This window comes from Achroia grisella, unplaced genomic scaffold (assembly GCF_030625045.1).
Source record: "Achroia grisella isolate CSIRO2021 unplaced genomic scaffold, CSIRO_AGI_Agris_v1 utg413, whole genome shotgun sequence".
Lineage (NCBI taxonomy): Eukaryota > Metazoa > Arthropoda > Insecta > Lepidoptera > Pyralidae > Achroia > Achroia grisella.
This window is the reverse complement of record NW_026712846.1, coordinates 2,508,001-2,535,728: the sequence shown is the minus strand read 5'-3', so window position 1 is coordinate 2,535,728 and position 27,728 is coordinate 2,508,001. Positions and strand designations below refer to the sequence as shown.

The 27,728-nt window shown below is 32.4% G+C and overlaps 1 protein-coding gene across 3 annotated transcripts in view; it reads left to right on the top strand.

Moving 5' to 3' along the window:
- LOC131844817 (forkhead box protein O) overlaps positions 1–27,728 on the top strand; it is a 117,872-nt gene that overhangs the window by 73,523 nt on the left and 16,621 nt on the right. For 2 of the 3 annotated variants that reach the window (XM_059193788.1, XM_059193785.1), the window contains exons 3-8: positions 21,346–21,528; positions 21,954–22,054; positions 23,061–23,300; positions 24,086–24,303; positions 25,061–25,248; positions 26,490–27,192. In XM_059193788.1, the coding sequence (XP_059049771.1) occupies positions 21,346–21,528; positions 21,954–22,054; positions 23,061–23,300; positions 24,086–24,303; positions 25,061–25,248; positions 26,490–26,672 (1,113 nt within the window). In that variant the 3' untranslated portion in view covers positions 26,673–27,192. The remainder of the gene's footprint in view (positions 1–21,345; positions 21,529–21,953; positions 22,055–23,060; positions 23,301–24,085; positions 24,304–25,060; positions 25,249–26,489; positions 27,193–27,728) is intronic. The other variant, XM_059193786.1, reaches the window with a different exon arrangement.

Genomic DNA, 27,728 nt, shown 5'->3' with positions numbered 1-27,728 from the left:
ACAAAAAGAAGAACAAAGTACTTACCAAACTTCTTAGAGTCTACAATAATTTCAGTTTTGCCAACAAAATTTTAAGGTAAGTACTAAGGTAAGGTATCTATCGACCTATAAAAAGTTTCGCTATTCCGATTTTACGCATTTCGTCCCAATTACTAGTTGAAAGAGTGCCAGGCTCAATAAATCAGTACATATATTCATGGGCTGACATTGTAACTTGGCTACACAGTTTTATGCGAAACTATGTCAATCTAACTTTTAAGATTATCACTTCCGCGTCCGCCTACTGGCTTACCTGCTTATTTATAGGGTTGTAACTTACAGGAAATTAAACATTGATATGGTTTTACACGTATTTCAGATAGAAGCGAAACCGAGAAAATCTCCGAGATACGCAGAAACACGATGTTTTTCATGCTGCATTATATGTACTTTATTGAGGAAACTTGTTACGTTCGGATATTTTATGAGAAAGTGTTCACTGCGTACATATTACATTGAATACGTATATAATTTCAAAGTTACTTTCATAGTGACATTTTGAGGTAACAATGATTAATATATTATTCACAGAAAATTGTGGAAATTCTGGCTAAATATAAAAATTTCTTAAACAGTTAAATATATTCAATAATAATTTAGTTACTACAACTATTAGTAATATAAACATTTTTTTATTTTAATCGGCAGTGTTTTGAGTACTAAATAACTGACGAAAATACTTAAATTCATTTTTTTGCAATCAAAGATTTTCAGAATTAATATACATAGAAAATATCCAGAAACAAATTTACAAACAACCCGCGAACCCGTAACCATCAGAAGTAAAGCCGTCTGCTCAAGCGCTAGATCACTGAGGTTATTAACTACTATGATTTCAATACTTATATCACTATATTCAATGTGTTATAAATAATAACCGCTAATAATAATTTAAATATTTATATTATACACGTATATAATATTTTATATTAGATTAGATTATATAGTATTTCCGCCTAAACAACATCATTATATTATCTTACACGTAATTTCGTGAATTATGCAAAAAATATAAATGAATTGACAAGTGTAATATTTCCCACCACCCTCGAATTTATATTCTTAAATATTGCAGTTTGGTCTAACGATCTCGATTGACAGCCCTGCGTAAGGGTACACTTTCATCGTAACGCGCGACGGCATACTTAAAGCTATACTATATTATTTGGCGAAATACTCTAAAAATAATAGGGAGTTGGTAATTTTATTTTTTATATTTTAAAATAGTTTTTATAAAGAGTTCTAAAAAGAACGAGTATAATAATATCACGTAAAGAGAGAAAATTCGAGCAGATCCTGAGACATGTCACAAGAGTAAAAGCGTAAAAAGTATTGGTAGTGTTCACTCATCTATTTATACCATTGTCTATCTTCACCTCAATATTGTATTTCAGTTACTAATCTTACTTATTAATGCTGTTACTGATTAGAAACAGTCATTTATGAAAAACCCAAAAAAAAATGTTATTATTATTATTATAATTATTGAAATGTCTAATTAGTCTTTCTCTACATATGAAATGAAGAGATATATTGTTAATCAGTAACTCGAGTCAATACTTTATGTCAATATAATTTGTCTGACGTGGTTATTTTCCACAGATGCTCTTACTGTGTGTTATCTTTTACTTCTCCAGTTAATTATATCAATTAATTAATTGTTTCTACTTAATTTTTTAATTATTTATCCGTCACTACAAGTGTTTGTAATGACATAATAGGAAAAATATTTTATAATTGAATTAAATTATTCTACAATTGAAATACGGAATACCTGAATAGCAATGACTCGTAACTGCCTTAAAATAGTAGTAATAGTAGTTGTTAGAAATAAAAAATAATTGATGATATAAATTGGCGTGTCTTTTTCTTAACAGTATAGCATAGTATATTTGGTGGTTTCTAATACTTATAGGAGTGGCGTCGCGGTGGCGCTCACTCCCTCGCTACCGAAAAAAGTTGCAAGTTGCCGGGCGGCGCCGGGGAACATTCAAATTTATCGATTGTCCCGCGCGTCTCATTACAACATCCCTCAAAACTTACCCACTCACCAAGTTAGCCCTTTCTGAACACCACTATTGCCACATTACTTTTTATCCCCACCAGCGAAGGACGTATCTCCTTTTTTCATCGCCAGTTATTATTGTCTGTTAAACTTTAAGTGCTCGCTCAACTTTCGATGTCTCCCTGATTTACGAGGAGCCGTTTCGGAGTGTTTTATCGAGCATAAATGTAGTTGGTTACTTGTTGAAATTGAAGGTCGTGAGATCAGGTCACTTTCATAATTTTTATTATAAAAGGAATTTTGTAGATGTTAAGTGTTAAAGAGCGAAGGCTATATATCTCGCGGAGGAAGGAGCGATGTCGTCGAACAGTAGTTTCGCATCTGCGGGGGTGGCAGCATGTGGGGAGGTGGGGGGGCAATGATCCATTAATCTGGTAGAAGCCCATGTGGCGCCACCGATGTACCTGCCGACGCGACGCGCGGACGCCTACCTAACGACACAGATCGTACATTTTCAACATGTGCAAACCTTACTTAGGTATTGTAATTGGAGTAAGAATTGTACTTTATTTTACGTTCTTAGTATGAAGGCGCTACTTCAATCTTGAATGAACTACTGTGACGCAAATATCACAATACGACCACAGAACGAAGTATATAATGTTTTATATTGAAATAGTGGTTTGTTTAATGGCGGTTTGTTGCTATTTTCTCAGTTATGAAGCTTTCAATTTCTACTTTATTATATGAATATTAAATATTATAATAAATTTATATTAATAATATTCTGTTACTAAATATGAAACTGAGAATAGCGATACAATATTTTTGTATAATATTGTATATATAGTTCTTGGAGACATGAAAGAGTGACGAATAACTTTATTATTTATTTGTAGTTCATACAAAATATAGACTAAAACAAAAGCTAATTTATTTGGTCCAACAAATTATTCAAAAATTTTTTATTTAATTTTAAGGAAATGTAAATAAGGAAATATACTATCTCGTGCGTAGAGAAATAAAGACATAACAATTAATATCTTTTGATTTCGTTTGCCACTATTTCATTATTGATAGATTTATTCTTTAAATAAAAATAAGAGAGTCCAGATAAATTCTATGACAAAGTAGTGGGTTCACTAAAGCGTAGTAAAGAGCGCCCTAACTACAGTTACTTTTCCGAGCGGGCCGTCCGTCCCACTGTGATACAGGAAATAATTCCCTTTAAGGTTTTCCGTCTATTTATTGGTCATACATAGTAGATGCTTTGAATGCGATAGACCTTGTACTGGGTTAATGAAACAAAATTCCTTTACGCTTTTATATAAATTCTACATTTTATGTTTTGAAATAGTGGACATGTTTGTTGAATAAAAATATAGTATTTGTGTTGAAAGTAATTTGTAGCCTTATCCATGTGTACATTTATTTAAAAAGCTACCTTAATTTATTAATATACTGCGATATTCTGGATGTTTATTACTAGTGTCCCGCTCGGGTTTTACTGGGATGCTAATAGCTGCTTGGGTATCCTATATATTAACGTATTACATATATAGCCCATGTTGCTCTGCAATAATGCAATACATTGTGCAGTGATAGAAATTCACAAATTGATTCATTGGTTCCGGAGTTTAGTTTCCTCATAACAAAATCTGATATCTCTATAATAATATTTATCAGTATTGATATTATTATCTAATAGCTATTATTGTTTTACCTATAAGTTATTTTTGAAAATGGTTGCCTGAAAATCATCCGTTCATTATAATTTCATAAGTTTCGAATAAGTTTCAATAGTTTTCGAAGTTTACGTATTTCAATCGAGCTGCCTAACACTTTACAGGTCACGTGTCAGAAATAGCTCTAGTTACCTTTAAATGGATTCTTGGTAATGGACGCCTTGCATGAAATGCAAGGTAGAAAAGGTTGAAAAGTTTCTATTGTGTTAAAAAGTTTCCATTTACCCGGCAAACTTACCACTGGTAGGTTGTATGTATTAGACGTTAAACAATTATGTATTTTTTGCAATGAAGGTGTTAAGGATTAGTTATAAGCAGATGACTAACGTAATATTATGCATTTTAGTAGTAGTAAGAATGTAGAAACTATGAGGATTTAGGTTGCATTTCGAATTAAGCTTCTGGAGTTTCAGATCGATTTTCCAATTGATATACAATTCCAGTGGTTTAGACAGAGCGCCGGTAAAACGGTATGATAATTGTGGCAATTTACGTAGCAATTCGCTAAGTGGAATATTTTACTTATCCTCATAGCGTTCCGCAAGGCACGGCTGTCTACCCACTTTATATATTGAGATATATCGCTCGCATTCATTACGTTACGCACCTCGTTAATAAAGTTTATTGAGTCGAAATCGATGTATGACGTTTTGTTTTTAACATGACGACTTGGTATACCATATTCACTACCAAATAATAAAAATATATTATTAAAAACTTGTCATGTTCTGAGATTATGATGGAACAATGATTCACTGTCTGTATTACGACTACATTAAATATATCGGAATCTATGCGGTGCACAATTTTAAAAAAACACTACCATAAATTATAATCATTGGTCCAAGTCCACCGGCAAAATTTGGTAATTAAGGTTACACAGTTTTCTTTAATCATAATTTAATGCAGTCTTAGTGCTCGAGATTAATTATAATAAAAATATACTGATAGTTTATAGGTACGATCCGCTAAAAAATTATGCGTAGAAAGGATCGGGTCAGTGGCCGATAATGGCGAAAATCATGCTGCAGGACAGTTATCTATCAAGGTGCCAGATTTCGGTAACGTTAACCCGATAACAATTTTTAATGAGCTCTTTCAAAGACGAAATCCGTTTTGTTTTTTAAATTCGATATTTTTTATTAATAAATCCTATGCTTGCTTGGTTACATAATTTTGCTATAACGAAGTATATATTATATCCATGTTACGCATCAGAGAAGTTGCTGGAAAAGCCACCTCGCACCGTCGAACAACCGAAGCTATATTTCAATCGAAGAATTGACACATAGCGCACTCAAACCATAAACTTTCGCGCCAAAACTTTAACCTGCCATATTTACTTAAGACATTCTTTTCGAAACACCGATAGCTTGACGAGTGAAAAGTTTTATTGCCATAGATAGGTCATGCTCTAACCGGTAGAACTTTTCACATAAATTGGCGGTCATTCGACGCGAATATGCTGACTGAGGGAGTAACAAATATGCCAAGTTAGGTTGTTATAACAGCGATATGTAAGTTCTGTGATACTTCGCCATTAAGTTTATGGAAACGACGGCCGAGATTACATCACACTTTCTGAAAGCTTTATGTAATTCTTCTTTCTTCGTCGTCTTTCACAATTGGTAGTAGAATAAAATTCTCCACTCGAGTTTTCGTGTCCTCGGCTATTAATCAAGAAGACGGATTTTATGGCAGTTGTAAAAATTTGTCTTTATGTCGAAAAATCTTCGAGTGAAAATTCGAACGTAATCTGTCAAACGGTCCCCTAATTCTAATTTAATTAGCGCAGGAAGTTTTTCACGCGTGGGAGGCGACCGAACGACAATGACGCGTTAAAATGATAAATTTTTGCCAAAGCACTGAGTATGCCGTTCACGAGTGCGTCTTACCGAACGATTAATCTTTTTCTTTGCGCCATTGTAGCAAGATCCCGGTATTTTTTCTGTCTTACAATACCATTAAGAAACTGCCATCACTAGTTGGTATTTCACGGCTCTACCCTCCGCCTCATCGTTAGATCCATTGAAGGATTGAAAAGGTGTTTGCGTTCCGCTGTGGGGAAAATAGGTCTCCCCTCGATTTTTTAAAGAATTACTCAAGATCACTTAGCCTTCGATAGTTATTATTCGACGAGCATGAAATGTTTTAATCTTCCACCGTCATTGGCTGACAAAAGATCTCACTAAAGCGAATTTTATACAGTCATTCCTCGTTCGCTGAACTGAAAGAAATGCTCTTTGTAACATTTTTTCCATATTGCATTTGGCTGCAGGTCTGTTTAATAATGGGGGTGCCTTTTGAAATAATTATGCAAGTACAATAAAAGCACGATCTCAAAGTTCATGTTTAAAACCTTTTAATATTCAAATGTTTCTACTTTATTATCCGTAATTAGTAGTTGATAAATCAGCAAAAACAGCAAATAAACATGGCTTAAAGATTGAACAGCGACAAAAAATACTTATTCTTTTTTAATTACACACTGAGGAACGTCTTAGGCGGGGTCAAGACCAAAAGATTCAGATTTAGATCTGGGCGTGGGCCAAGTTCCTGATCCCGGCAAGCTTGTTGCATAAATGATTTCTCTTTTATTACTAAATGCAATTTAATTTTAAATATATCCCATAGAAATAATTATCTATATAATATAACTGTGACTGTTTGGATTTATGAAGTTATTTTCTTTTCGATAAATATCACTTATTATAAATATCTTATATTGTATATGATAGCCGGCATTGTAAACCTGTTTAATATTAGTTTATTCTCACAACTTCATGCGTGTGACCGGGATAACTTGATTGACCTGGATAAAAAGTAGCATACGTACAAACAAACTCACTTGTATATTTATAATATTACTAGTTTTTAAGTCTGAGTTTATACGCGCGAACAGGATAAATGTGCATAATTGATATAGTTAGAAGGTATAGTTTAAGTCGTTAAAAAGTATGAAGATATTGTATATGAGATAAATATTGTTTTGTGTCCATGTTGATGAGTCTTCTTGATTAGTAAATATTTTGACCTATAAATATATAATAACACAATATATCAATATCTTTGTAAGTAGGTACCGATATAAAGTAACTTCCCTTGATAAGCAATTAGATTATTTCTTATACAAATGTATGAGTAATAAATAATATTGTAGGGTTATTATTTAGGTAATTTAATGGTTTGTGATTAAAATATAGTGTGAAGTCATTAGAGCTAATCACAGCTTGATAATAATATCACTGTGCCCTGACTTCAGCGAGGCCAAATAACTGATAAAAGCTATGTCTTTTTTTATATAAATTCATTAGTAATAATGAGTCTTACATTTTATGAGTGTCTATAAGTAGTAAGATGTTGGAATATTATAATAAGTAAGACATCTATTTATCTGTTTCTTTCTCAATTCATCACGAAATCGTGCGTCGTCTTTTCACTAACTTTTGTGAGTCTAAGCCAATCTTGGAGGTAAATACAAATAATACGGGTTGTATTGGCACACCCGTTTTATACAGATTATGAAACTTACATAACACATGATTTTAGTATGTGAAAATGTATAACAGCTGCTTACAACAAAATTATTGTAAAATATGTTGTGCTTAAGACACTTGCAGAACACGTATTTTTATGAGGAGAAGCGTAATAGGATTAATTTAATATCAAATGATCTTATTTGAACAGATCGAAACTGTATCTGCGCGTTATTCTTATCGTTAATTACTTTGGAATCGGCGGGAAAATTAAAATTGTTAATGAGTCTTGTTGAATTTCAATCTATATATTAGTTATATTTACATTATGCTTACGTAGTTTAAATTCTTTATCTACCATTTGTCCTTAGAAACATCCCAGATCAAACCGTGATCTTTAATAGTCTAGGATATAGGGTTATCATTGTACTTGTGTTATCGAGAATTAAACGACTTATCTTAATTGATTTATGATATATATTCGATTGCGTTAATGATAATGTCACGGAAAATGTTAGTTAGTCTATCATACTTATTACATAAATAAAGGAAGCCATTATAATTAGTATGTTAATTATTCTTTTTCAAGACTATATGACGCACTAGTAGACTAGTTTCGACATATCTCATCTATTTATAACTGTCGTGTTGAATATCAGTGGCAATGGAGAATTGGTCATTTTTTTAACCGACCGCCAAAAGAATGATTTAATTTAATGTTTCTATTTTATAATATTTTCCTATTTAGGTGATCATTTTTCAAGAATAATATGGATTTTGTAGTATATATTTTAATTATTAATATTAAAGATTCTAACAATAATATTCATCATCACATTTTGATACCGGTTTTAATTTTGATGAAGAAACTCTTATGTAGCCTTAAAGTACACTCGTGTTCTCCATTATATTATATTATATTATATGTCGAAACCTATGTAATTTTAAATTATTGAAATAACTACGAAATGACGAATAAATTTTATTAATAATAATTACCCACATATACCCTTTACTTTTTATACGCGGTGTAACCAGGAAAGCATTAGGACCAAATAGATGATACCCTGAAATGTATGTATATTATTCATATATTCTAAAATGATGTCTTCGCCTATGCTAACAGTCACGACACCAGTGGATGATAATGCAATGAAAAAGAAGTCAGGTTAGTTACTACACCGTCCGTAGCGAATTCAGGGGGAAATGACTACGTTGGTCTAGAGAAAATATCAATAGGAGATCAATTAAACATTACAAGCAATGATCACTAGTTCCTATTACTGACAAACCCCAGAAACCCTAACCCAGATGTCATCTGAATTGAATAGTTACGTCTCTACTAACTTAGGTATATAAGTTTACTAGCTACTCGCCCCGGCTTCGCATGGGAGTCCATGTATTATTATATATATAAAACTTCCTCTACAATCACTCTATCTGTTAAAAAAAAAGGCTTCAAAATTCGTTACGTAGTTTTAAAGATTTAAGCATACTACAGACAGCGACAGCGACTTTATTTTATACGATGTAATGATGATTTCAAGTAGTGTGTTAAGTGCCTAATAATAGTTACACCTCAAGATAGGACATTATTCGGAACATTAACTTGATTTCTATGGTACACTTTAATAAATCTGTATATCTCTTAGATTGAACACGCCTACCGATTTTTGGCTATCCATCTGAAAGCTATTCATCCTATGAATTATTTTTTGACCTAATTGTTGGGTTGTTTGATATTTAAGTCCTAATTTCATTTGGGCGTATGCACTCGTAGTTCCGTGAAAAGGTTTGTTGTTGTTATTGTTTCTTCAAAATTAATGATGAGATTAATGATTGCGCAGCATCCATATTCTTAGTAAACATGTATCATAACACTTTTATCCTACATATCTATCAATTAAAAAGACGCTTACTGCGCATTTGAATTTTAAAAAGATAAATAAATATCCTCTTTAACTTGATGGTGTTGCCCAATGATGGCCCAGAGCAGATTAGTATACTTTGCTAAAGATACCTTAGGAATATTATATTTTGCGAATTTTTAAACCTATTTAGATTCAGGGAAAAGGAGAGAGAAAGGTTAATATAATTTCAGATTGACCTCCATTCGGTGTACCCTGGAAACCATCGTAGTTAATTCCCAGTTAATTCGCCACTATTTAACTGATTTTATTCTCATCTCCATTGATGCACTGCCAGCGTAAACCATTGCCTTATTCCATCTTCAAATACTATTTAAAAAACACACGTCAAATGGCAATTTCCCTGTCAGGGGCGAGTTTACTGCGGTTAATCAGTTTATAATAATATCACATGTATTTCTATCAGCATAGTGCTCTTCTGAAATACAAATTAACATACAAAGTTATTTTTGGTGTCTGTCACATTTAAACTTCCGACCTTAAGTGTTCTACAATGTGGACTACTAAACTACTAGGCCATGACACAAATTATAACTATATTAATAATAATTTAGTTTTTTTAATACTTATATGTGTCAAATCCTTTATAGTATTGAGAAGGACTGGGTTCATCAAAATATAAGTAATATAAAGTAAATATTTATTTATTATACTTGGATTTACAATAAGAAGTACCTACAGACCTGGTAATAGTTGCATACGACTATGAATAGTATAAAATACAGTGTCTGCAAGTATCTACTATTATTCATGCAGCCTGTAATTTATCTGCCATACCAAAACATGACTAAACCTTATGAAACAACTGCTTGGCATCAAAAACAGGTAAGATCAGAATACCCACGCTTTAGAGAACTTTGTACAATATCTCCTAATTATAAGAAACTAGTGTCATACCCACAAATAAAGCTAATTAAACTGAACTTTATATTGTATAGCCGCATCTAAACAAGCTTTTATTGTGCCTTATCTACATTAATTATATAGTAAACAATCACATAAAATTGTAGTCACTTAAAATTCAAAACGGATTTCAAAAGTTAATAATACGATTTTATTAAACATCAGGTTAAATTGTTGTTTTCAAAAAGTTAGTGCGAGTATGGTAAATACTGGTAACATAAATTGTGGCAAATGTAATTAAATAAGTCACTGCACAAGTGGTGAGTTTATGAATGCCATTTATAATGAATGAATACTGTTGTATATAGAAACTTCTTAGTGAATGACATGTAATTAGTACTAAAGAAAAATAAACAGATTCTGTCAACATCTCAAACTGATATTTTATTTATCCAATATTTTATATTAAAAACCTTTAATATAACATGGCGCAGTCGGTAAATTAATAAAGATTTAGATTCAGCGCGGTTATTTGGATTTATTACTGTAATGGCTGACGAAAAGAATAGTTATGGAAATATATTACGGACACCTTCCGAATTAATATGGAATGTCAATATGGAAGATAGTTGGAAAATTTTCAAACAGAAATTAGAAATATTTTTGTTGGCATCGGGGAATGACAGTAAATCTGGTAAGATAAAAACAGCTATTCTTCTAAGTCTTATAGGTGATAGAGGTCTAAGATTATATAACACATTTGTATATGATGCATCAAAAAATGAAAATAAAGATGATTTTGAACTAATATTATCTAAGTTTGAAGAACACTTTACTCCTCAAAAAAATATCACGTATGAGAGATACAAATTTTTCTCTAGAAATCAGAAGCCAGATGAAACATATGAAGATTATATTGCGTGTTTACGTGATTTGAGTATGACCTGTGAATTTGGCGCGTTAGCCGAAAGTCTTATAAAGGATCGTTTGGTATGTGGAATATCAGACATTACAGTAAAGGATAGATTATTACGAACTAGGGATTTATCATAGATAAAAGCTGAAGAAATTTGTCGGGCATCACAGGAAACGAAAATGCAGATTCAACAACTTTGTGCTAACACAGCAGATTGTAGTGGTGGTGAATCCAGTGGAATACTAAAATTAAATCGAAACATACGTGATAAAGTTGACATTGACAGAAAATATGAATCTTCTCGATATCAGATAAAAAATAGTAATTTGAAAGTTAAAACTTTTTTATGCAAACGATGTGGATATGAACATATACCTCAACAATGTCCAGCATTCAACAAAAGATGTTTGAAATGTCAGAGATATAATCATTTTGCTAGACAGTGTCAAGTAAAAACTGTTGAAGTTGATGAATCCGAACATGAAATTGAAACTATTCGTTTGGGCGCAGTTTTCATACATTCACTCAATGGTAATAAAGACTGGGTAATAACAGTTGGAGCATATAATCAAAGTAATTTAAAAGAATTGAAGCTAAAAGTGGACACTGGTGCACAAGCAAATGTACTAAGGGCAGATAATTTACCTGAATTAGGTGGTGACATACATAATTTATTAATTACTAATTCCAAGTTGACGACTTATACGGGAACTCCGATCAACTGTTTGGGTAAGACTGTTCTGGACTGTAAATATAATGGTAATGTTCATAAATTAGAGTTCTTTATAGTAGATTGTAAACGTGCGTGCAATATTATTGGATTGCAATCTTCTGCACAATTGAAAATAATAAATCCTGAATATGGTATGGTTCAGGTATCATGTGAACAAGTTGTTATGACAGATTATAAAGAATTGTTTGTCGGTTTGGGATGTATGAAAGAAGAGTATGACATTAAATTGAAAGAAAATGTGAGTCCTGTAGTTCATGCAAGTAAACGTGTACCCCTAGCTATACAACCTCGTCTTAAGAAGAAGTTAGAGGAGTTAGAGCGAATAGGTGTTATTTCTAAAGTTCAAAATCCTACTGAATGGGTTAACTCTTTAGTAATTGTGTATAAACCTAATGGCGATTTGAGATTATGTATAGATCCTAAAGATTTAAATGAAGCTATTCAAAGGCAACATTTTGAACTCCCGACTTTTGATGAAATATCTAGCAAATTATCTGGAGCTAATATTTTTAGTACGCTTGACATTAAAAATGGATTTTGGAATATTAAATTAACACAAGCCAGTTCAGATCTTTGTTGTTTTAATACGCCATTTGGCAGATATAAATTTCTTAGAATGCCCTTTGGTATTTGTAGTGCTCCAGAAATTTATCAACATCGTATGCGTCAGATGCTAGAAGGATTAGAAGGGGTTGAGGTATATATTGATGACATATTAATTTGGGGTAAAGATGAAAGTGAGCATGAAAAAAGACTGAGGAAAGTATTTGAAAGATTACAAGAAGGTAATGTAAAGTTAAATAAAGAAAAATGTAAAATAGGTGTATCAGAATTGAAATATTTAGGTCATATAATAAGTCAAGAAGGAATACAACTAGGAAAAGATAGAATTCAATCAATTTTGGATATGAAAAGTCCTAAAAATCGTAAAGAGTTGGAACGATTTCTAGGAGTAGTTAACTATATTTCCAAATTTGTGCCTAATTTTGCAATAGAAAATGCTCCTTTTAGAAATCTTCTTAAAAAAGATGTTGAGTTTGATTGGAATGAAAGTCATGAGGAAAGTTTTAATAGAATAAAGAGTTTATTAGTAAAAAAGCCAGTGCTACAATTTTTCAATGAAAAGTTACCTATTCTTTTGTCCGTTGATTCTTCAAAATATGGATTAGGTGCTGTTTTACTACAGAATAATCTTCCAGTAGCGTATGCCTCAAAAGCGTTAAATGAGTGCCAAAATCAAAATAATTATGCTCAAATTGAGAAGGAGCTTTTGGCTATTTTATTTGGTTGTGAGAAGTTTAATCAATTTATCTATGGTCGAAAAATTACGATTGAAACTGACCACTCTCCTTTAGTTTCACTAGTTAAAAAACCATTAAATACTGCTTCTCCTAGAATACAGAGAATGTTAATTAAACTTCAAAAATATCAATTTGATTTGGTTTACAAAAGAGGTAGAGAATTATATTTGGCTGATACATTATCTAGATCGTTTAATGAAAAGTGTAACTCTGAAATTGATTTAGAAACTGAGGAAATTGAGGCTAAAATTGATATTTTACTTTCTGTAGTTAATATTTCTGATAGACAATTAGGTAATATTCGTGAATTAACTGCACAAGATAATGAATTAAAAACTGTAAAAGGATTTATTGAAAATGGTTGGCCTTTTCATAGAGCTCAAGTACCTGATATTGTTAAATCATACTGGAATGTGCGAAATGAGTTAATAATTAAATCTGGTATTATTTTAAAGAATACATGTTTAGTAATTCTTCATAAATTAAGACATGAAATGTTATCTAGAATACATTATCCACATTTAGGTATAACGAAGTCATTGTTACGTGCTCAAGAAGTCATGTATTGGCCTGGTATGCATTCTCAAATTGTTGACATGATTTCTTCTTGTGAAACATGTAAACTTTATAGTAATAACAATAAAAAAGAGCCTTTAGTTTCTCATAGTGTGCCAGATAGCCCCTGGCAAAAGGTAGCAGTTGACATATTTGAGCTTGGTGGAAACAGTTATTTATTAGCTGTCGATTATTATTCAAAGAATCCTGAACTATGTTATTTGGAATCAACTACAAGTACTTCTGTTATTATTAATCTTAAACGAATATTTAGTAGGAATGGAATACCGGAGACATTAATAAGTGATGGAGGTCCACAGTTTTCTTCAACACAATTTAAAGAGTTTTCTATAAAATGGGAATTTGATCATATTTTTAGTAGTCCTGAGCATGCACAATCTAATGGGATGGTAGAGCGCACGATTCAGTCCGTTAAACGTTTATTATGTAAAACTTTACATGAGAATAAGGATCCATTCTTAGCAATGTTGGAATTTAGAAATACTCCTATAGCTCATAACATTCCATCGCCAGCAGAAAATTTATTTAATAGAAAACTTAGAGGAATATTACCAAGTAATTCTGAACGATTCAAACCTAAAGTTAGTATTAAACCAAAATTGATAGAAAGAACGATGATGAGTGAGAGAAATTATAACAGAAATAAGGTGAATTTAAAAATGTTGCAACCTGGGGATGTTGTGTTGTTTAAAGTTAGGAATGAATGGAGAAAGGGTGTAATTAAGAGTCAGAGAAATGCTAGATCGTATTTTATAGAATCTGATAATAGAGTATTTTTGAGGAATAGGTTTTTTATAAAGATATTACCTTCAGTACCATACTATATTCCGGATGAGGAAGATAATAAAGTTACTGTAACTACTACACCGGGAAAAGAAATAATTGTTAATAGTGACACTGCTACTGATAGTACGTCTCAATCTGCTAGAGTACAAACACATTCTGATTTCCCATATATTACTCGTTCTGGTCGAATAATACATCGTCCTCAAAGATATGATTATTAGTTAAGATAAGGAAGTTATTTTTTATTAATTTCATTTATGTAAAGAGAAGGATGTTGTATATAGAAACTTCTTAGTGAATGACATGTAATTAGTACTAAAGAAAAATAAACAGATTCTGTCAACATCTCAAACTGATATTTTATTTATCCAATATTTTATATTAAAAACCTTTAATATAACAAATACCTTCAATAAGAATGCTCTAATAAATCACGAATGTCATGGAATTGTACTAGAATGCCCCGTGTAGTCAATTTATAAGTCATTAGAAATTTTAAAAGGCAATCAGAATTATATTATTTATATTGTAGAAGCCATGTAATGATGATATTCAAAAGACATAAATAATGCATCTATACGGCGCCGTATATTATTTAATAAAAGCATAGGTGACATATTGCAAATATTCACAAAATGGGTATTTTTCTCGGATTTCTCTAAACCATATTGATGTTTAATTAATAACATATTTTGTGAAAATTCCATCTAGCCGTTTGTATGTGAAAGTTTAACACATAAACAAACAGACCCTTTCCCTCGTAACGAATTTGTGGTCTTTATATTGTATAAAGATAATATCAATTTTATATATATTTAGATTGACTTATTTTTCAGTACTTACATATTTTATATGGCTGTCATTCTTGTTCTCAAACGGTTATTAGACAGCGCGGTTTTTGGCAGACGTAAAATCTGTAACATCGCAGCTCACCAATAATTCGACAGGTATGTCAGAAAATCACGTCATTACCGTGCCTATTCAAATCAGGTCGACACCGGAATTCGACCTCAGTACAATTGAATTAGGAAAATTTTAATGTTTTATTAAGTTAAACTTTGCTTCGGCGGCTCTAAGTGAATTTATTCCTACTTAGTTATCGGCTCGGAGGCAGTCATCTTGCTAACGTTTCGGTAAGTTGAATAATTAAATTTGTCACTGGCGGTTGACACGTTGCTGGATTTTCTTCCAAATTTCACGGGCTCGTCACGTTCACGTCGCGTCCCCGCCTCCCCGTTGCCTTTCTATTGTGTAATCGTCATTCCCTAATTGAATTATTTATTATTTGATTTCACACTCAAGAGACCATTTGGAAGAACTTATATTTTATTCTCTTTCTATTTAGGAAACCAGATGAATTTCCAATTTCTTATACGCAGTCAATTACTAGTGACATTTAACGTACTACCTACTAAAAAAGTTACACATGTGAATTTTAATTTATATGAAAAAAATATATCTACAATAGTATATGTCATAAATATAGAATACTAAAAATACAAGTTAATTTTGTAATCAGTAAAATATGAATATTTTTATTAATAAATTTGATTTATTATATGGACTCAAAGAACGATTTATTATATTAAACTAATATAAATGAAAATATAAATGATGACCAATTAATGATAATATTATTCATTTAGTCTGTAATGGAAAATTGTCAATATGATATGTGATTTATAAGAAAAAACCTAATGTGTTTCCATTTTGTACTTGTTTATAAATGAATTTACTAAAATACTCCTAAAATAAAGCTTCCACAGTTAAGATTTCATTTGATTGAAATTTTGATTTGATTGCTTTTTTACTTTGTCTTTCCATGTTAAAATATCGGTAAATTATATAAATTCAATTTATTTTCAAGACTTATTTTTCTATTTTTAGTTTAGTAAACCATTTAGTTTAATAAACCATTTATTACATAAACCAGTATAAAACGTTGTACGAAACAAAAGACGTAGTACGTAACCGAGGCGTAGATCGGTTAGGTTCCATAATTCCATTCATCTAATGTCCACAGGAACCTTTCGTATGCGCATTCATTTGTATATGTGACGCATTTTGAAAAGGAAGCAGTACCTAATACAGGCTGATAGTTTTATCTGTATTTTTGTACGAATTTACTTCCTCGAAATTCATATATGCCTGGTACTCATACCGTTGGAAGTAAATGTATATTAGTTTTTTTAATTACTCAACATGTAAATTTATTCATTAATTAACGGCTCTAGATCTTGTTTAATATGTCATAAATAACATTAATTGACGCTCTGTTGCTTTTAAGTGACTTGGAAACGTTTAAGACGTATAATAATTTTAATTAGATAACCTTATAAATACGTTCTCTTTTTACCGGGATAATTTAAGATTGATTCCTACGAAAAAATACTGTCTTCAATTTTTACGATAATTAGTACCAATATTTGGGCATAATTCTGCAATTTAAAAGAATCATCACACTAGATACTGTAACACATTTCATTACATTTAAAATTTTGTCATTTCAGTTGCAGTTGCGTACTACAACGGCATGAAATACAACTGTCAAATGGTTTATGTTTAAATGTAAAATTAACAAGTTCAGTGTGTTTCAAATTGCAATTATTTAACTGCATTACATAATCTACGGTAATCATGATGCAGACCGTATAATACAATAACAACACATACATATGACAATATATTAACGACCCAGTTTGAAAATCCATCACTATATGCACCGAGTGTGTCACCCTAACAGCATAATTTCACGCTGAATTATTCAACAAGCCTTCTCTTGCCCGTTGCTACGTTTCCATCTACAGACTATACAATATTTTGTGATACGGTTTAAGTACGTAAACGATGATCAAATTCTCACGTGCGGAAAGAAATTCGCGAGATTTTTCTACGCAATGCTTTATTTGGAAGTCGAGGCATGAACCTTATTTCAACACAATCTCTCTAAATTTTATAATTTTATATTCAGCCAGAAAGCAGCTTGCTTTGTATGAAGTTTCCGTTGAAGGGTGGGATAAACCAATAAAAAAATTACAGGGTACAGGGACATGATATCTTAGTCCTATGGAATGGCAAGGAATGAGTTGTACCACTGGCGTTATATGATAAGTATGATAAGTGAAGCCTATGTTCTGTACAAAATAATTTATACAATACAAATTTGCTGCTAATCACACATAATGATACAAACTTGTTAATATTATGTCGAACAATATAATGTCTACATTTATATGTTTAATTTTGTATGATTTGTAATAATCAAATAAACTATTTATCTATCTAATAAAATATATTCACACTATGTAAACACTTGTATAAATGTGCAATCAGTAAATGCAATGACAGATGCATATCCCCGGAAGAAGATACAATATTGAGTGCGCGTAAATCTGATCTTATTTCCCTAAGTGAACAACTATTGTTCCCAATCTGACACGCTGTCAACTCTCATAGATTCAGAAATAAGCATTGGCAATAAACTGCGGAAATCATAAGCCATTCAGTTCAGAGATTGCGTAACGCGATATAATAGCGGTGGAAATTCGACAAAATTTAAGTCGGTGGAGCATTAAAGGGGACTGTCGACGGCGTAGACGGTTAATTCACCCCCATAAGGGTCGCAGTGGCGCCGAAGATCCTGCCGTAGACAAAATTCTAAGTACGACGTCTTGCCGCCCCGGTTTTACGCGGCACCCGTTCCCGCCCGATGCGTGCAACTTCTATATAATATTTCTGGAAGGGTCTTAGAATTTTGGAGCGTTATTATCAATTATTTTCATTTTATATATAATCTATTAGTGGTGAACAGAGTAACAAACGTAAATAAATAATTCTCATCACATTTTTAAGAATCATCATAAATATAATAAATAATTCAATGTTACAGATAATATTTGTTTATTGCGTTATAGAAAAATTCTACGGTCTAACCCAACGTCCAGGTCACGTACCAATGTATGGGTCCGACAGATTGGCACGACCGGTCGGGTGCTAATCGGGTCGTACTTAGTTCGTTTTACAGTAGTTTGTACAAAGAAAAAAGAACATCCAAACTACTGCGCTGTATATATGTTTTTGAGTATTAATAAATAATTCTGGATTAGGGCTATAATTCAAAACTAAGTTGAATATGTATGGACTAATATTATCGATACCTATGTAACATGTGATAAACATACTTGAATATATATTTTTTTCTAAATATAGATTTACTGATATCAATATCAAAGAGACATACTCATGAACACAAATAGATTTAGATAAAAAAGGCAAATATTGTGCAGAGATTGAATCCTACACCATCGGAAAGTAAGACAGTTGGTTAAACGGTAATTCAAGTACAGTACCACATTATCGTTAAAGTAATACAGATAATTTTAAATAAAATCTTGTTAACACAAGAAATGTGATTCTAGATTCTATTTTATATCTTTCTATCTTTTTACAAAGCACCGCATTCAGTACCCGTTCAATCTTCACTGGAGCGTAGAGAAATACGACCGTATGAACCATAATATATACGCCCCCGAAAAAAAAACAGGTAAATTACGAAATGCGTAACACACGTACGTGATGCCACAGAGGCAAAAGATTCGATTAACTTTAGCCGATGAGCAAACTATTCTCTCATACCTATTCGCAAAGCCATAAAATACACTCCTGAAATTATATAATATAAATGTCTCATCGTCTGATTTTCAGGCCTAAACATTTATGTAGGCATATAAATACGAAGTCTAGACATAGTTTTACGATATGAAGTCGAGGTCTATGGGAAAGTCCAATTACTTTGCATAATAAAAGTGATGGAGTCCTGTCATGGTGTCTATTGTCACAATTTACCTCGAACGTTACCAAGGATTTTCGTACTTGCGTCATTCATACGATAGTGGAATCGATTCCGGTGTGGTCTCATGTGTTTTGATACTTTCCTAGATTTGGACTTTTTGTATGTTATATAAATTATATGCCCAACTTATATACACGATGCATTTATATTATTTAAAAGCTCCCGATAAGTTAAAAATCCTATTAGTTACGTGTTTAATTGTTTATAATAGTGAAAAAAAGTATAAAATTGTGTTTATAAATCATATACTACGTATACATTCCATATATACACTATTTACCTACGCATATACTTGGATCTATTAAATACAATTATTATAAACAATTCAAAGACTATGTCATTTATATATTTATCACAAACATCACCAAAGATTGGAAATTCCTACAATAATAAACTGTATTTTTTTTTTGTGGATCTACTGTAAATTTTTAGTTATTTTTCATTTTCTTTATAATATTACGTAGTAGATAAAAGATGATGCTGATGATCTTTTGGTATTCAGAGATATGAACGTTTCGCGCTTCATGCTATTTTGAGACTCGTGTGTTCGTAGTCGACTTTGATATTGTTGCTTTATAATACATTCTGTACATGTATAATTACATACATGATTATAATTTATGCATTCTATTTTGCATTTCTCTATAATACTCCTCAGAATATTATACGCGAAAGGATATATTATAAATTATTTGTCACGCTCTCAGACATAATTCATGGTAAGGGCTGCTGGCGACGAATCCATCAAAGTGTCGACAGGCCATTTGTTGCGTGTGTTTTCACGCTTGATAAATCGCGAAACTTGTCCACATTTACTGGATTTATGTACGTGTCCAATTGTTGGACATTACATAAACTTAATTGGAAGCAGTTAATACACGCTGATATTACAGGCTAATTGTTCTGCGCATAAACCTTATATAACAATAAGTCATTATTTGTTATTAATATTACAGAGATGACTTAGGTATCTCGTGTACATCCACATACATTATAATGTCATTGACGTTTTTTAAAATTCGTGAAGAAGGCATTGAGAACACCATGAATTTTATATGTCTTAGTTTGAAAGTCGGATTGACCGATAGAATTGAAATTTTCCATCGAAAAAGGGGACATCGTATAATCCGACGGACCTGAGTCGATCTGTGTTCTAAACGTACACAAATCATACCGCCGTTATATGAATATATAAGAACAAATGACACGTGTCGTTTGCTGCAGACGAACATAAAATTTAAGTGATTTACATAAACTGCGCGGGAAATTTATGCATCCCACTCAAGAGTATAGATAACATTGGTGTTAAATTGTGTGTGAGAATTACGTAGAAATATTCGACATTGAATTTTTTGAAGCATTCCTTACCATAAAGTATAACTGCCACATATTTACATGGAGAGAAGGATATCCACCTTAAGTGGCAAATCTCTGAGGGCACGCAGAAATTATTTATGGACTCTTTTATTGCTAAACTTCATTCGTTGCTGTGGTCGCTTTTATTCCTTCGACGGAAAAAGTTGTGAGATTTTATTGCCGGTGTGAGATAGTATGGTAGGACACGTTATTGCACTAACTTTTAACGGTAGATGAAATTAAAATAGACCTTTTTTTGCGGCCACAAACGTCTGGGCTCTTGTGGTTTCTCTTTATGGTACTATTTTTAGCAGCATTAACTCAGTCATAAGGTATTTGCCATAATTACTTGACAAGTAATTATTTGTGGTAACGTTATATATTTTTACGATTATCTTCTAAATAGTTTTTTTAAATTATTTAGGCTATAAGTTTTCTATTATTCATATATAAAGTTAACAAGAAAAGTTATATATTTAAGGATATAATACATATGTATCTATCTAATAAATTAAATTATGTACAACATTACAAGATTATGGCACCTATGTGATGAGTTTTTGTTAGTGAGTTTTAATGATACAGTTTAGGACATACATTTTTAAGCAACTTAATCTCGTCGTTATGTTAAATCTATAAATTTTAAATTCTACTAAAAATATAATAATTTTAATCCGTCCATTCCGTGAATATTTTCTATTTTAAGTATACATTATGAAAATTAAAACGTCTTCTCATTATCTTATTTAATTTATAGCTACATCACTAACTAATAATTGTCTGTTACAGAACTCGATCCGGCATAACCTGTCATTACATAACCGGTTCATGCGGGTTCAGAACGAAGGCACTGGAAAATCTTCTTGGTGGATGATCAACCCGGATGCGAAACCAGGAAAATCCGTTCGAAGACGCGCAGCCTCGATGGAGACATCCAAATTCGAAAAACGAAGAGGCAGGGTTAAGAAGAAGGTTAGAATAGTTACTATAATACATATATGTACAATATAACTGCCACTAAATTGCCAATCTCATAGTTTTTTTACACTTACTGTAAAAAAACTATGTAAAAAGTTAGACAATTATAGTGGATTACTGGATATAAATTGTTTCATCAAATCTATCTAATATATCTTTGTATTTAATTTTTAATAAAATCGTAATATAAGACAGAACACAAATTAATGTAGAATTGTGACTTAAACTTTAATTTACATTACTGCATAAAATCTTAGTAAATGACCAAAGCAAAATGATAAATGACAGTGATAAACATCAGTATAACCCTCATGTTACTGAATATTTAAAATTATCTCTTGTTATTATTGCACTTTTCTAAACTTAAATTAAAATGCATATTTAACAAACGAATATTAATGAGATGACCGCCTTCACAGGCTGAAGCTTTAAGAAATGGCGTGACAGCTGACGCCACACCAAGTCCCAGTAGTTCAGTTTCCGAAAGTCTTGACATGTTCCCAGATTCACCACTGCACAGGTAAGAATCCCAAAAATATTTTTTCTGTAAGCAAAGTATTGTTACAAAGCTTAAAATAGAAGTTAGCAAGTATAGATAATTTTTAGAATCGTTTAGATCATTTTCTCGTTAAGATGGTATCTACAGATGCGAGTGGACTTAAAGGAACGTGGCATATCGCCAATAATGTCGACAGAACGGATGCAGTGGATAGCGATACTAATTTGACTTTAAACGCAGAATAACTTACCCATACGAATAATGTAATGGCGAGATCTGCCAAAACCACGAGCATGTTCTCGACGAATTCCTAAATAGCGTCAGTTTGTGAGATATTGAAATTTTATGACCACTAGAAACAAAGTGAGATCCGAATTGTACAAACGGTATATCCATCCATTCATTCAATATAATAAAACTATCGGACATAAACTGCGTTGACCAGACTAATAAAATTGAGTTATTGCAACTCTGCTACTTTATGATAAAAGGTTTTAAATCATTCACAACCATTAGATGATGAGTTATATGGATGCTGAATCTCGACATTTCACCAATATTTAACATTTTTATTGCCGAATATCTGTAGGGATTACAGGCATAACTTCTATTTCGGACAGTTACACTCGAATGGTCAAAGAACAAGCCCATAGCACATTTCTTACGACAATGTTTTGTCATTGTTTGCAGTAATAAAAATATTTCTGCGCTGACCACTGAACCCTTTATGGTGATCGCTTCATGTAGCCTACAAATTTATATGTTAGCAGCCCTCTATATAGACATTACATTTGCATGCTTCCCATTACATTCAATGTTTGGGACTGTTATAGACATCTTACTAGATAAACTAGCTTTAAGTTTCTTATTTGCCGAGAATTTTCATTATTTGCGTATTGAGCAATTATCTGAATCATGTTATCGTTTCTAATTTGATGAACAGTTTTGATGGCCTTCAAAATTAACGATTACGTGATTCTTATTATGTTTGAGATTGTTTCGTTGACGCTTGTTCGCTTCTGCGTAGCAGCAGTTTTCAGTTGTCGCCGGACTTCCGTCAGAGGGCGTCATCCAATGCGTCGTCATGTGGCCGACTATCCCCAATTCCATCCATGATCACATCGGAGCCAGACTGGGATTACAACCCCGCTGGGGATTATGCGTCAAATAGCGATTTCTCACAAGCAGACTACGCGCAAGAGGACGCGCAGTTGGCCGGACTCGCGGACTCGATGAAGTTGCAAGGAGCTGATCCATTCCTTAACACGTAAGGATTAAGATTAGTATGCTTAAGCGCTAAGAGTACACTTTGGATTGTATTTCAATAAAGTGTAGTCTTAGCATATTATTTTATGAGCCTTTAGAGGTTTTAAGCTTGATTTCTATTTCGTTTCTACAGTAAATATAGCATCATCCTAATTACCTTGTCTTAGACAATATGCTTTGCTTTGTATAGAATTACGTATACTTAAGCTAAGAATAGAAACTACTTTAATTAAGATTAAGATCTCTAAATTGTATAATAAATAATATATATATATACTGGGCTTTATATAGTCGTCTACGTGGGTACCTCTGTGTCATTTTTCGATTGGATTGATCATGTGTTTCGATTGTATTGAATAGTCCGTGATACATGAAAAATGTATATAAGCGACAGTCAACACTTTCCATCAGGCGGGCACGGACAGCGTCAGCTTGTTTCCCATTCCAAATACATAAAAAATCAAAATGAATTCAATAAATTACTTTTCAATTGCGTATTGTTAAAATAATATTTTTCCCTCTTTTATTTCCTGAACAATCTACAGAGGCTCCATCTATTCCCAAGCTGAGCAACTGAAATAAATACTTAAATGCATTTTTTTTTGTAATTACATACATAATATACACAGATAACACCCAGACCAATACAAACAGTTATACATGAATACAAATCTTTACACCGTGCGAGGAATCGAATCCGCGACCATCGGAAAGTACGCCGTTGTGCTAATCCACTAGACCATCGAGACCATCAAATATAGACCTATATAAAAGTTTATATTCCAGGTATGTTCCAACTACATCCTCGTCGTCATCCGGGAGTAATTATCGTTACCCCTCATATGGGACAACGTGTCCACGGCATCTTCATGGTGGGTGCGCCTGCGCATCCCTGTACTCTCATCCAGCGCATCCTGCGCACCCAACACATCCGCATCAGCATGCGATGGATCCCTTCGTGAGACCACCGCCACCGGCTGATCCTGCCGATATTATGCAAACAGGTATTAATTGTTTGTTTTGTGTACGGAATTTTAATTTATTGAAAATAGTGTAGCTCAGCCACTATTAATCTATATATAGGAAACAAATGTTTTATTCTCCTTATAATATTAATTAAAATAATACTGAAATAAATAATTGATTAATTAATTACTATAATAATCCAAGATAATTCACACACCACTAGCCTCAAACTAAGCAGAAATTGTACTAGACTGATATACTTGTATACTAGACAGATAGATAGACATAGACATAAATACATTTTATATAAATACATGGAAAATACCCCAGACTAATAGACTAATACAAAATAGTCATAGTCATGAGTAGGTATAATGTTTATATCGTACGAGGAATTGTAACTGCGACTATAGATAGTAAGGTAGTGTTTTAAACCAGCTACAAAATACTACTTAATAAAAAGAAATATATAAAGTATTCTATCGTCAACTAAATTGGATCACCCTCATATCTCAAAAAGTAGTTATTCAATTTTAATATTATTGATGATTTAGATCTATTAATGATTTTGTGACTTAATAAATGCAAAGCCTGCCGTCCATTGCTGGGACTCATGCCTCTTTCATAATTTTTCACCTTTGGTCTAAATACCAAGCCTAATATTTATTAAATCATTCGAAATTTGTATTAATCTTAAAAATATGTATATTAATTGCATTTAAAAGAAAATGGTCGAAATTGTTTGTTACTACCTTGTATATTATTTCGAAAATACAAGTTGTATTTTATTCACAGAAAATGTACCGGCCCAAATGGTGACGACATCGGATCCAGCCCTCATGAATGGTGGTATGATGGTGCAGGCTGGCACGATGGGACCTACCACAGTTATGGGGCAAATCATGGGGGCTCTGCACGCTGGCTTGGCGGAGGACATCAACATCGAAACATTGGAACATGGCTTTGAATGCAATGTCGATGAGGTAATCTTTACAAATTTTTACTTTATTATTAAATAGTTTACAGGGGGGAGCGGGATTTTTGGAATGGGAACTAATGGCCCCATTACTAGTAATGTACTAATAAAAACCTTTGGAACAATTGCCACAGTGTTTATTTTATTTCATAATAGTTTTATTTGAGATTATTCCTAATCTATACTGAAACTAACGCGAGGTAGGAGGCGACATACTGAGGACTAAAGTATGCGGTCTACTATCGGTCCTGATTAATTTCAAATGAATTGGTGTCGATAGTGAAACTGATTTGACTTCAGGCTTCGTTTTTCATTGCTGTCCCGCTCCTATTGGTTATGGCCTATATTTCATAATAAATAGGCTATCATGGCAATGGCATTTTCCAATTCAAATTACTAGATCAAACAAACTTTCAGCCTTATAATGCAGTTAGTATAGTTGGATATGAAAGTACTTTCTTTGTTATCACCGAATTACTTATAATTATGAAATACGGCTTACGCGTGTAGTTTAGAACGGAATACGATTAAGCTAGTAAGAAATTAATAACACAGAGCCTTGACTGACACTTCTTTGAAAATGTACAAAATATGTATAAGTATATATAAGTTTTTATAAAATTTATAATAGTATTGAAAATTAACGTAGACTTACTATATACATAATCAGCATTAGCTACAAAAATAATCAGCTATTATATAATAGCTTAGCGACTTGCCTTGATTTTAATTTAAAGATATGCCTTCAGGAAAAGGGAGAGTATAATTTGCGTAAATTATTTGTGATATTTTCGAAAATTTCCAGCCAATATACCTGTTTATTTTTCAACTGAATTCATAGAAAGGAAAGATTCTCACTTGTATTCAAATTATTTACCAGTTTTTTTTAGTATTAACTGAGTACTATTTTCTACGTGAGTCAATTTTGGTTATTTTTTTTTATTTAACACCTGATTCTTCTTAGGCGGTGGTACCATATAAATTTGATTAAGATCTGACCAGTAGGTTTATGTTATCATATTGACATGTTTTTTTTTCTGAACACACAGACACACTTATTTTCAATAATAATATGGTTATTATTTTCGTTTCAGTGTGTACACCTATTTTTAGAACAGTATTAGTGTGGAGTATTGAATTCAAATCAAATCAAAAATCATATATAATCACGTATAATTTTTTGTATTAATATCTTTTATCTACCGACCTGTTCAGTATACAATATTAATAATGGAACTTCACTAACAGGTCATAAAACACGAGCTGAGCATGGACGGATCGTTGGACTTCAATTTCACCCAGCAGCAGACCTCGATGGCTGCCGAAGCGGAGAGCCAGTTCGTGGCGCCCGCGCCGCCCGTGCCCACCACGCTGTCTGGTGGCGGCGCACCCCGCACCCCGTACTCCGTCGCCCCCTCCTGGGTTCATTAAACGCATTCTGCTACAATTCGGACTAAGTTACCTACTTATCAGGGACTTAAAATGGACTTTACACCAATTATAATACGAATTATTTTCTATACTCCGCTGAGGTTTCATATCTCAGTTAATACAGTTTTAATTACTAATATTAGAAATTATTTGTATTATAATTCGTGCTAAGATGCTATTTTAGACCTCCAGGTTGTCCACAAACTACCACGTCCTATGTACATACAGCGAAAAATTTGTTTTTTTTTATAATTTGTTACTTTGGTACCTAGTATTGTAGTCGAGATTTCTGTTCATTTTATCATGTTAACTAATATTAGAGTTTTATTTAGTGTTAAAGTTAAGTGGACGGTTACCGATCGTTGTTGAAGTGTCAATTGTGTTAGTATAGGGTTTAGTGCTAAGCTAGGTGGAAGCTTGTGATATAGATAGGATATTGTAATCCGAATAGTTGCTTGGACCTGGAGGGGGCAGGACCTAGGTTTGAGCCAGTGCGACGATGATCAGCATAACAAAAGAGGTAGAGTATACAACTTTACATTACATATTAACATTACTCATAAATTATTATTATTAACTATACTACCTTTAGAATCAGAAATCAACACAGAGGTTTCTATGTTTCATGACTATTTACAAGTCCACTTACATACTATATTACTCCAATTTCTCCATACTCAGTCGCAGTATGGAGAACTTTGAATCATATTTTGAGACAAGATTTAAATGTTTCCATTCCTACATAATAGTGTAAAGTATGTAAATGTGTTCATGATTTAATTCGTGAGGAGTACATTATAGTTATACTTATTATTATTACTCTGTTCTTATATCATATATTTATTATAGTTGCCTAATACTCTAAGTATTAAAAGAAAGTCTTATATAAATGCGTAACACATTCCGTCACTAAAATATCAAATAGAGAAAACAAGTTCAAAAACAAGAATGAAACCATTTCTGAAGAAACTCGAATCAACTGGAAAGTACGAACAAAGAGTTCTTTGCGATATATTAGCGAGCGTTTAACAATACAGCGCCATAAATCTAGTGGAA